This window comes from Echinops telfairi, unplaced genomic scaffold (assembly GCF_000313985.2).
Source record: "Echinops telfairi isolate 266 unplaced genomic scaffold, ASM31398v2 ScPeMD7_4225;HRSCAF=4972, whole genome shotgun sequence".
Lineage (NCBI taxonomy): Eukaryota > Metazoa > Chordata > Mammalia > Afrosoricida > Tenrecidae > Echinops > Echinops telfairi.
The window spans coordinates 16,623,072-16,635,374 of record NW_022108124.1 but is presented as its reverse complement, the minus strand read 5'-3'; the positions used below and the strand labels follow the sequence as shown (position 1 = coordinate 16,635,374).

General features: G+C 48.8%; 1 protein-coding gene across 1 annotated transcript in view; it reads right to left on the bottom strand.

The window, feature by feature from the left end:
- Positions 1–7,664: 7,664 nt before the first annotated feature.
- The window catches only part of SS18L2 (SS18 like 2), an 8,952-nt gene continuing 4,313 nt past the window's right edge, over positions 7,665–12,303 (bottom strand). Inside the window, exon 3 of the mRNA XM_004708552.2 lies at positions 7,665–8,440. Coding sequence (XP_004708609.1) covers positions 8,353–8,440 — 88 coding nt within the window. The 3' untranslated portion in view covers positions 7,665–8,352. The remainder of the gene's footprint in view (positions 8,441–12,303) is intronic.

Below are 12,303 nucleotides of genomic sequence, written 5' to 3'. Positions count from 1 at the left end.
GTGCTTGACACAATTGATGTATGTATGGATTGTGATGAGTTGTATGAGCCCTCAATAAAATGATTAAAAAAAAAAAAATCCCAAACCAAATTCACTGCCATTGAGTTGATTCCGATTCTCAGCTGCCTTTTAGGGTAGAGTAGACCTGCCCTTATGAATTTCCAAGACGGTAACTCTTTACTGGAGTAGAAAGCCTCATCTTTCTCCTGAGGAGCAGCTGGTGGTTTCAAACCGCTGACCGTGAGTTTAGCAGCCCAACTTGTAACCACTAGGCCACCCAGACTCTTCTCTGTAAAATAAGTAGGATGAATACCTTCTAAAGTCTCTTCTTACTCGAATATTCTTTGAATCTGGCCTGTGAATTAAAATTCTATTTCAGATCACATTCAGGTAAGTAACGTGTGCTATGTGGTCAGTGGTAAAGGTGAAGAAACATTTGGAACAGAGCTAGAGACCAAGGAAAGGACTGACATCTCCCTCCCACGTCATTGCCAAGAGCAACAGAGGACTGGAATCCAGGCCCAGGTGTGATGTGGTCATTATTACAATGAAGGAATCCCTGGTCGGGGCGGTGGTCGTTACATAATCCGTTGTCAATGTGAGAATGAAGAGTGAAGGGGTGGAGTCTAGCCTGTCAATCAGGTCACAGTTTCATGACCTCATTTGGAGGCCTTAAGGAGATAAATAGCTCGCTGGAGGTGGGACACACACTCACTCCCCGCGAGACATTCCTATTGAGAAGACACATGGAGCTATGCTAGAGTCCTGGAGCTGGAGGAGCCACATGGAGACCCCTGCCAGCGCTGAGATGCTTCCTCTGCCCCTGGATCCACAAGACTTTCCACCCACTGGCCTGTGAGCTTCCTGCATTTGGCATCATTGCATGTGTTTCTTGATTCTGAAGAGGAATTTCTAGATTGGTATCGGACATATGGGCTAATATCAGACTTATGGACTTGATCTGGACTGGGTTGGGATTTTTTCTCAATATTCAATTGCACTCGTATATAAAGCTCTTTCTTATACACATGAGTGCCTATGAATTTGTTTTTCTAGTCAACCCGGACTAACACAGGGCTTTCCAGGTAACGATTCTGGTCTTGAACCTTTATAGGATTACTAATAACAGCTGGGACTTCAGAGGATGACTCTGGAAAATCGAAGCAAGAAAGTTGGTGGGGAAATGTGTAGATGGAATTGATCATTTTTTATAAAAAGAGTTCACACAGTATGCCCGAGACTGCTATCCTTAGCAAGGACTGACGGAAGACAAGCCTTTGGTTGGTGTCTGGGAACTTACATAGTAAACAATTCCCTCCATGAACATAAACCTCTGCCTAAATGATAGGAGTGCTCACTGTGCCTAAGCTGTATGTGTACAATTATATCTTTCAAGTGGAACACTGACTTTCCTCCCAGAGTCTGGAATTTTGGTTATGTACTAGGGAGAGTATGCCTACCGGGGGGGTGGGGGTGGGGGTGGGAAATTCATGGAAACAATCCCATTATCTTTTAACTCCAACGTTCCACAGACTTTCTGAAGCCTCCTCATATGTGACCGGTTACTTATCCAGACCTTGGGCACGGAGTCTCTACCAACCTTCCCTGATGGACAACGACATTTTACACATGTTGTCACAATCTGCGGCTGGAGGAATTCAAGGTAAATGTGTATTTGGATCACATGATATACTTGTGGTATTAGTCAGGATGGGGACAGCTGACAGCACCGAAGGGCAGGGAACCTGGCAGTGGCAGCCTGTGCACAGATCCCAGGGCTAGGTAGAAACCTTTTTCCTGCCCGTAGCTGTTGGAAAGCATCTGGGGAGGAAGTGATTGGCTTGATGAGGTGCATATGCCCATCTGTGGGTCATTCTGAGTGACCAGGGTCACGGACAGGGACTCTGATGGATCAGCTTAGTCGGGGCCAGTCACCATCCTAGAGAAACACGTGAGTGTGAGGTAGCACGGAGATGGCCATTGAGGTGATGGCTGTCCCCTCAACTGTAGATGCCCCGTCATCTCTGGCCACTGACTTGTGTTCAAGCAGCGGTTCTCAACCTTCCTAATGTCAAAACCGTTTCATACAGTTCCTCGTGTTGTGGTGACCCCCCAACCATAAAATTATTTTCGCTGCTAGTTCATCACTGTCATTTTGCTACTGTGGTGAATCGGGCCACCCCTGTGAAAGGGTCGTTCGACCCCCAATGGGGTCTTGACCCACAGGTTGAGAACCACTGTGTTAAAGCCAGGCTGTACTTGTGTGAGTTTGCTGCTGCAGGGTTTGGGGCGCTTTGATCCCATCCAGCATGCGTAAACCCCGACTGCAACAGATGCTGCATGTCAGGTAGGATCCTTGTTCATTGTATTTTACTTTGACTTGATGACTGGCTTCTTCTCCACGTGGCTGTGAGTCCTTGGATCTGACGGTTTTTCTAATATGGCTGAAAGGTGAGGCTGTGCTCCCTTGAAAGGTACAGTGTGGCCATTACATCATCTCCTGTCAACTTGAGCAAAGGGGTAGAGTGTAACCTGTCAATCAGGTCATAACCAATGAGGCCTTTGTGTGGGCGTGGCCTTCTCCTGGGGATTCTGGGATTGTTTTCACAATCATATTGAGAAAACATCCTAACCCGGTCCACATTAAGTTCTAAATCCTATTTGGGAGGAGAAATTCCATTTTGAGTGCCACAACTCCACTGACTATGTTAAGGTTCATGTGTGGGATGTGGTGGATGACATTACATTGAGAGTAAAACAGTGGCTGAAACAAGAGTTAGATGATTTCTTGAAGTTTGAACACTAAGTGGCGAAATGGACGTCTGGTACAATTTGGAGAAGAGGCCAGACAAGTCAGCCGTCTCAGGGGCTATCCGACTACAAATCAATGTGGAGATCAAGGGGGAGGAGAGGTAGCCCCGTATCATGTGCAGTAAACATTTTACTACCTCACATTCGGGGCAGTGGAGAAATTTGGATCCCCAAGGTGCGAGGAGATGATGCATGGAAGGTGTACTTTGATGAGACAGCTCAAGAAATTGTGGGTGAATTTGCTGTACGCTATGGCATTGAGTTTATATATCAGGCCATGATTCATTTTGCATGTCTCCTCTAAATACATGTTTTTTTGTTTATAAGAAAGAGATTTATATAAAGAGTAATTGTATATTGAGAAAACATCCCAGCCCAGTCCAGATCAATTCCGTAAGTCCAATATTATCCCAGATGTCCGATACCTGTCTATAATTTCCTCTTCAGAGTCACACAACACATGCAATGACGCGGGAAGAAAGATCACAGGCCAGTGGGTTTTGAAGTCTTGTGGATCCAGTGGCAGTGGGTTGAGGGCTGCTCTCAGGACTAGTAATTCCCAAGTGGTGTTGCATGCGTTGGGCTGCTAACCTCAAGGTCAGTAGTTTGAAACCACCAGCTAGTGTGTGAGAGAAAGATGAGGCTTTCTACCCTGTAGAGAGTTAGTTTCGGAACCCCACAGGGGTAGTTCTACCCTGTCCCGTAGGCTCATGAGGGTTGGAATAGACTCGGTGGCAGTGAGTTTTTGAGTTTCTTTCCCACTATGCCCAGGTGATGCGTCCTTGATCAGCTGGGTCTAGGAGCTCCCTGGGAGCCTGGTGCTAACACTCCTCCACTTTCTCACCTGAGAGGAATCCAGTTATAAGTAAAGTGATGTCTACATCTGTCAATGTTGTCTGTTGCCACTGACCAGATTCGAAATCATGGCAACCCTATGAATGAAGATCTCGTGGGTGCGATTCTGAGGAGCCTCTAAGAGGCTTCAAACAGCCAACTTTCCGACTTGCAGTCCCCAGTGCTGAGCCCTTTGTACGGTTTGGAAATCCCAAACCAAAAAACCAAACCCATGGCCTCCAGTCAATTCATAGTGACTGTATAGCACAGGGTAGAACTTCCCCATAGGGGTTCAGAGACTATACGTTTACAGAAACAAACTGTCACCTTTCTCTTGTGGATTGGCTGGTGGGTTTGATCTGCCAAGCCTGAGATTAGCTGTGGGGATCAGAGGACAGAAAGAGTGTCTCATATATTAAGAAACCTGGCAGGCTGGGTTTCTGAGGTGGAGGGAGTCCTTCACCCTTGTGAGTTGGAGATGGATCCCAATCACATTCTCATAATTATTGTTGTTCCACACTATATCCTCCCATAATAGTACTGCCTTAAATTTACCTCTTACCTTCCAAGCATGTGGCTAATTGCTATAGTGCTACTGCTTTCTCTGCTGTGAAGTCAGCCACTCCCCCTTACCTGCCTAGGGCACTAGTGTTAGGTTACTCCTACTATACACTCAGGGACCTTATGGTTAGGGTACAGCCCACTTTGTTACAGAGGTGCTAACCTGTAATTAGGGGGGCTTGCACGACCGCCCCCACCCCCTCAGCTTGGTTGGAAATATATTCTATGTGTGGATCTGGCTCCTGACGTCATGGCCGTCCTGGAGGTGAGTCCTTGCATGCCTTATCTTGTCCGATGTCACTTTAATGTTACCACTCAATTACAAAACCGCCCCTTGGACCCGTTTGATTGTGGGGGCTGGTACCCATTAACAATCCAATCTTTAACCCACCGGGGCTCCTTCTGGTGACTCTCACACTGATGACTAACCCAAAAAACCAAACGCACTGCCAGGAAGTCCCTTCTGATTCACAGCCGTCCTCCAGGTCAGAAGAGAACTGCCCCAAAGGGTTCCCAAGGCTGTCAATCTTTACTGAAGCCGACTGTCATTAATGGATGCCAGAGAAAAATAGTGAACAACAGCTGTGGAGACGCTGCCTTTGCATTGCTATGTCGTGGTGGTCCATCTTATTCTGATCTCAGCTGCAGCATTGCCTCTTTAAGCCTTCCCAAACTCAGGAATCTAAAGAACCCACCCACACACTCCACCACAGCCCACTCTCTGCTGAATGCTTCCCATGCGATGCTTTTCCTGACTCTGCTTGGTTCTCTGCAGTAAGAACGCACCTTCTAGAACAGGGATGGTGTCTAGCTTCCCCACTGAAGTAGCCTCAGCACACACTAAATGCTCAACAATTATTTTAATGAACCAATTAATACAAATAGAACTGTAAACACCTCCTCTTGGGTCCTGGAATCTTGTTAAAGCTTTGGAAAGGAAGGTCCTAGAGCAGCGGTTCTCAACCTGTGGGCCGCAACCCTTTTGGGGGTCGAACGACCTTATGAAGTGGCAAGGAAAATAATTTTCTGGTTGGGGAGTCACCACAACATGAGGAACTGGATTAAAGGGTTGTGGCAGGAGGAAGGTTGAGACCACGGGCCTAGACTCAAAAGAACATCTAGGTCGCAGTGTTAGGGATTGGTTTGTGTCCCCCAAACGATGCTGCCAATCTGAATCTCCAGCCCTGTTAAGCAGTCTGCTGGTGCAGTGGGCTAAGCATCGGGCTACAAGGTCAGCAGTTCAAACCCACGGGCTGCTTCAGGACGAGGCACTCTGCTTCTGTTGTAGTGGTTCTGCTTTGCCGTAAAGGTGGCTATGAGTGGGAAGTGGCTTGCAGGCACCCCACCGTAATCTCATGAGACCTGTGGCTATCATCCCCCAAGGAGGAAGGCCCTCAAGGTGGACTGACACCATGACTGCAACGGTGGGCATGGCGCAGGACTGACCGGGCAGGGTTTCGTGCTGTTGTGCTCAGGTGGCTATGGGTCAGGGCTGACTCAGGGCGCCTAACAGCAGCATACTCCCATCTGACAGTGAGTTTTTGCATTAGTGTAGGCTGGGTTTTAAAGCCATCTCCTTTAAAGATATGAAGAGACCCAATTCAATGGCAACAAAGCTGGCAGCGATGGGGGCAGATAGGTGTCCTTTGACATGAAAGCCCTAAGAGGCTGGGAAGGGAAGAGATCAGGACCCACGTCCCCACCCACGCCCATGAGTCAACAAGGAGAGCCCTGGAGCTGATGCCCCGAATCTGGACTCGGAGCCTCCTAGGAGGTGATCAAATGAATTTATTAAAGTCACCCACTTGTGGAACCAGGGACCTCCGAGAGACTCTCAGAATGCCCCACCTGGCAGACCCTGCCCCCAGCAAGTTAGTTTTCCTACTGGTTATAGCAGCATTAACAAACTAAGGCAGTCTGTAAATGTGGGTCTTTTAAAATTAAAAATATTCAAAAGAATATTTGTTTTATGAGTGAAGAAGACCCGCACCCCAAAATGAAGCTTCTAAAAACAAACAAACAATAACGAAGCTTCTGTGTGCTCAGTGTACAAAATGCACTCAGGGTACCTTCAGAAATGCAGGCTGGGGAAAAGGGTTCAAGGGCACACACGGAGTAGCAGTAAAAGCCACCTCCTTCCCAGCCATGCGGTCACGATCAAAGCAGTTGCCTTTGTATGGATTCCTACTCCTGGTGTCCCCACATGCCGGAGTAGAACTGCACTCCATAGGGATTTCAGGGGCTCCTTTCCTGCGAGCAGACCACCAGCAGGCTTTACTGTGTCTCCGGGTGGTCTCTCAAACCTTCAACCCTTTGCGCCACCCCGGGATCCAGCCTGACCTCAGGACCTGTTCGCTCCATTCTCAGTGGGCACGGCCCGCCCTGGAGCAGCGCTTTTCTGAGGGGTGCTAAAGTCCCTTTCCATCACCTTTGACAGCAATGTTGAGTTTGGAGTCCTTCAAGAGGGTGGCAGGAGCTCGACTTTCTCAGGACAGGATGGGCTGGACCAGACTGTGACCCCTGACCAGCCAGCACCAGCTGCTCTAACAAGGCCACGGAAGGGGCCCTCTGAGGTGGAAGGTGGGTTATGGCTGAAGCCACCAGGGCCCCTTAGTGACATTCTTGATCAGTCCCCATTCAGCTGACTGGGGACAGAAACAGACAAGGGGACATCACATAGCGGGTCCTGGATGCCCTGTCCTCCAGCAAGTCAAGGCTGCCCCACCCACACAGGAAGCTGCGTTTGCTGATTGGCTTGCTCCTTGAGCTCCTGCTCCCCAGCAGTCTCATCCATCTCTCAGGGGGGTCACAGATGGCAACAGACTGTTCCTACAGGGTCACACTCCCCTTGTGCAGGCAGTAAGTAGCCACCTCTGGGGCCTGCCCTATTGTTTTTCTGCCTCCTCTGCCATCTGGGGGTGTCAGGGCACACTTGGCTTGTCTGTATCGGGGCACCAACTTGCTGGTGGCAACTCCCAATTAGGGTCTGCCAGCTAGATCATTCTGGGACCTTCTGTGCATGTCTCAGAGGTCGCTGGCAGAATGGTGTCCTCTATGCCACTCCTGCTGCCTGAGCAAGTCGACTTCCGGAGAAACTACGGGCACTGGGCACCAACAGCAGGGGAACAGAAACGAGGACCTGCTCAAGGCTTTTGAGAGAATGAGAGGCATAACCAAGCGCAATGCATGAAAGTTGTTTGGATCCTGATCCGGAGAAAGACAACTGAAAGCTCTGACCATGTTGCTGTGCCGACGACGAAGACCCACAGGGAAACTGCTGAGCGCAGGGACTGGACAGGAATGCCTTGATTCGCTGGGTCTCGGGCGTTCTCCCTTTGACAGGGTCTTAGCACTGTTCTTGCCTGCTCGTTGGTAGAAAACATGTTTTCCTTCTGGGATAGGTTTTTGCCAGACACAGACCCCCTACCCCTTCATTCTATTAATTTTGAACTTGACAATCATGCTGTACTATTATTTTATTTTTTTCTGGGCGGGACACTTACTACACTGAAACGTTTTACACCTCCACACTAGTCTTCCGTGGCTAAGAAGACTTTATGCCAAAGCATGCTGAAGAGCGGTTTCAGGCACCCCGACTGGCAGGAGGGGACCATGGGGTCGTTTAGCAAGGTCTGAGTCAGGAGTCTCCCCACTCCCTGCTGATCGTCCAGTTATCCATGCAGGGTTTTGTTTTTTCCCCCCAGACTGACACTAAAACAGCAGGCTTGAGGGTGGGACCCCCATGTCAGCACAGAGGCTACCCTGGCTCAACATAGAACCAACCCACCCAAAGTTGATGACGCTGACCCCTAGCAACCCTGAAGCTCAGACTGGAACTGCCCCACAGGGTTTCCAAGACTGTCATCTGTCCAGGAGTGGGCAGCCTCCTCTTTCTCCCTCGGAGCAGCTGGGGGGTATCAGTGTCTGACCCTTCGGTGAGCAGCACATGGCTTACACCACGGCACCGCCACCAGGTCAACACGGAGGGATCTGCGGTATTAAATGTGTGCACTGAAGAGAACGGTAACCCAGGAGCTTTCTTCGCTCGTCAAACGTCGCAGAGGCTGCGTCCCCATTTTCAGCAGCTAAGTTGGGAACACCCCCCTCTCCATTCTGCAGGCGGAGGGTGACAGCAGCCACGGAGGACTACTCCAGTGGTTTTGGAGTGCTGCTTGGGCTGGCGTCAGCAATGGTAGCCAAATAAATCAGATTTCGGTGTAGCACGTGCTGGTACCTGCAGACGAAAAGCAGGAAAAATGAAGTTTGCCTTTGCTGCCTCCCCCCTGGTGAACAGAAGGCGCTGGGTGGCACAAGCAGTTAAGCAGCCAGCTCTCAAGTGAGCAGCTGGTGGTTCCGACGGCCCCGGAGGCATCGCAGAGGAAAGGCCTGGTGAGCTACTTCTGAGCTATCAGCCCTGACTCAGGCACAAAGGAGATGACCTTACATCAGAATCAACCTGACAGTAGCTGCTTTGGTTCGACTTTTTTGGTCCCGAGAATAAGACAACGGGAGCGAACTTGCGGGCTCTGGAGGGGTGGTATCTGCCAGGTGAGTGCTACCAGCCGTCTTGCTGAATACATTCCGGGGAGCTACCGGCAGAGTCGCCCTCAATCTCATGTAGCAGCTCCGCAGTGACCACTCTAGTCCAAACCACTGTCATTTCCTGCCTGAACTATGTTAATGGTCCCCTGGCTCTGCCTTCCCGCTCCGAGTCTCTCCTCCACCCAGCAGCCAGTGAGACCCTTGTGCAGAAAGCCAGGATGACAACTCCCTTCTGTTCAATGGCCCTGATCACCTCCATCACATTCAGAGGAAAGCGAGCCACCCAACAAAGCTGTGTGACCAGGGCCTCCAGCTCCTCTCACTGCCCTTTCCTGGTCACAGCGGTCCCCCGGCTGTGACATGAGGTTATCCAGCGGCTGGCCCTGCTCCTCTCCGCTCTGCATTTTGGGTGTGGTGCAGTGAAATTCCTTCATATGGCTCATCTACCCACGTCTCTAATTCCCACCAGATGGTCGGGTGAGACGACGCAAACAGGGCCACTAGTCAGGGGATTTGACCTTTTTCTTTTTTTGCCAGCCCCCTGGCTGTAAGGATGAGCCATCTGGAACCATTTGGGGAAAGCACTTCCAAGATCTCTGTCTGAAGAACAGCAGCACTGAGACCAGGGAACTGTGGGGCAGAGCGACAGGCAGGCTGGCTCATGGCCCATTTACAGCACAAAACCAAACTCACTGCCATGAGATGAGACCCGACCTGACAGGGTAGAACTGCCCCTGTGGTTTGAGATTGTAACTCTTTACGGGAGTAGAAAGTCCAGTCTTTCTCTGGCAGAGAAGCTTGCTGTTTCAAACTGCAGACCTTGTGGCTGGCGGCCCAAGGTGTAACCATTACATTATATAGGCAGAGGCCATGGGGCCATGGAACTGGGAAACTGAGGACTGGAGAGACTTGGCTATCATGTGGCTGAGAGGCTGAGAAGGGAGAGGCACCAGGCTGCTGCCTGAGACCAATGACTGTATCCTGACTGATTGCTGCTCCTGACTTGTGGTGGTCTATTAACTTCCCAAATAAACCCCCTCACCATGAGTATTGTCTGAGAGTTCTTTGTGGCCACTGGAATGAATTCTTGAACCCAGGATGGATGTAGAGTGGTGCGGGAGGCACAGGAGGTGTGGCAGTTACATTATCTCCTGTCAACTTGAGCAAAGGGGTGGAGTCTAGCCAGTCAATCAGGTCGCAGCTTGAGGATCTCATTTGGAGGCTCTACGGAGATAAATAGCTCACTGGAGGATAGACCACTCTCCCTGCCTTCCCTTTCCTGCTGTTGAGACACTCAGAGCTGGAGGAGGCATGTGGAGATCCGCACCAGTGCTGAGATGCTTCCCCTGCCATTGGATCCATAAGACTGCCACCGACTGGCCTATGATCTTCCTGCATTCAGCATCATTGCATGTGCTGCGTGAGAGAAAATTATGGACTAGTAAAGGACTTAGGGGCTAATATGGGACTTATGAACTTGATCTGTATGTTTTATCAATATACAATTGCCCTTTTACATAAAGCTCTTTCTTATACTCGAGTGTCAATGAATTTGTTTCCTGTTAACCCGGACTAACACAGTAGGTCACGAGAGATGAGGTGTGGATGCAAGTCTGACTCTTGCCTTATGGCAACAAGGGAGCCAGAGGCGGTCAGCTATGGCCACCTCTATTTTGTTTATTACTGCAGAGACATCATTTACGATAGCCACCCCTCACCTTCTTGGCTTTACTTTTTTATTTTTTAATCATTTTATTGGGGGCTTGTACAATTCTTATCACAATACATCCATCCATCCATTGTGTCAAGCACATTTGTTTATTTGTTGCCATAATCATTCTCAAAACATTTGCTTTCTGCTTGAGCCCTTGATATCAGCTCAGCTTTACTCTTATCCCTAGCACGTATCATTAGCATTCCCTTGAGTTTCTGCAGTTGAGAAGAAAAGCATGATAAGAACCGAGCTAGCAGACGTGGCCAGATTCCTCAGGACCGGAAACAGGATTTGGTCCTCGGCTGTATTTACGAAGTATCTACTGAACAAACTTAAGGGGCCAGATACTGCCAGTGATCAATGTGACCTTATGCAGTGGTTCTCAACCGAGGAAAATCAGAGTCGCTGCCACGGAGCATGAGCTGTGCTGCCCGACAAAGCCCACTGGGCGATTCTGATAACATGCTTACTCTGGGCTAGAGGACCGCAGCACTTTTTATATATGTAGTGAGAGAATGTGTTTATATAAACCCAGTGGGAAAAAGTTGATACCAAAATGTCACAGAAGGCAATATTACTGTATTCCAGTAGAGATGCAGCAGCACAGTTTTTAAAAACATCTCTTCAGCTGTTCTTGTATGTTGTCAATTCCGTTCTGACCCATAGCAACCTCACAGGGCAGAATGGAATTGCCCCGACTGTCCTAGGTGGAAATATTTCCAGAAGCAGATTGACCCCCAACTCCCACCCCATAAAATGATTAAAAAGAAAATGATGATGGCGACATATGTACAAATGTGCTTGACACAATGGATAGATGGATGGATTGTGGTAAGAGCTGTTAAGCGCCCCCGATAAAATGATTTTTAAAAAATCAGATTGGCAAGTTCTGCTAGATCCTTTCTCCTACAGGGCTGCAGGTGGGTTCAAACCACCGACCTTCAGGAGCTTCTTTCTTCAGTAACTAGGACATGATCTAAAATTGATGCTCATCACCCGTGGAGTCTGAACTGTGAATTTACCTGCTGCTTGGCATTTATTTGTAAGGTCACATGGACACCCCTGGTGCTTTGGGAGGCATTCTCGGAGCAGAACGATGACGCAGTGGACAGTTGCAACTGGCTGACATACAAGCTTCTGACTAAGGTAGGTCGAGCACAGAGAGGCGCCGTCCCCTTGTCTCAGGTGGAAACTCGTATTCTTTCATGGCCTTTTTTGCCTTTCTTATAGGTGATTTCACTGCTTAACACGGGCAACCAGGCATAGTCCAGTGTTCATAAATCCAAGGTTTTCAACAAATGAAGTATACCTGATTCTCTGGTCACAACATTTCCAACAACAGATCAATATGTAATTTCTTTTAAACTCTTGACATATGTATGTATAGGTAATCACACACGTGTGTATTGTGATTTTTTTGTTAAGAACATACCCAGCAAATCATACACCAGTCCAGCAGGTTCTACATGCACAGTGCAGTGCATTCTTCGAGTTGTGCGGGCATGCGCTCCTTTTCCGGGCCCTTCCTCCCTCATTACTAGCAGCCCACGCCTTCGAAGGTTCCCCGTTGATTTTCTGAGTTGTGGTCAATTCGATCCAGTATAGTTCCTGGAAGAACAGAACGCTCAAGACAGAGCTTTTGGACTTGTTAAGTGAAACCGCTGTTTGCTTCCAGGGATATTTCTGGTTAAAGGTTTAAAAATGATTTCAGGCCAGTAGTGAGGTTTCTCTGGCCTCCAAGGCTTCAGAAGTCAGGAATCCATGAAAATTTGAACTGCTGTTTTGCATGTCCTTCTTTTTGGTCAAGATTCAATAGAAGATTGGATTAAAATATTCCCTTT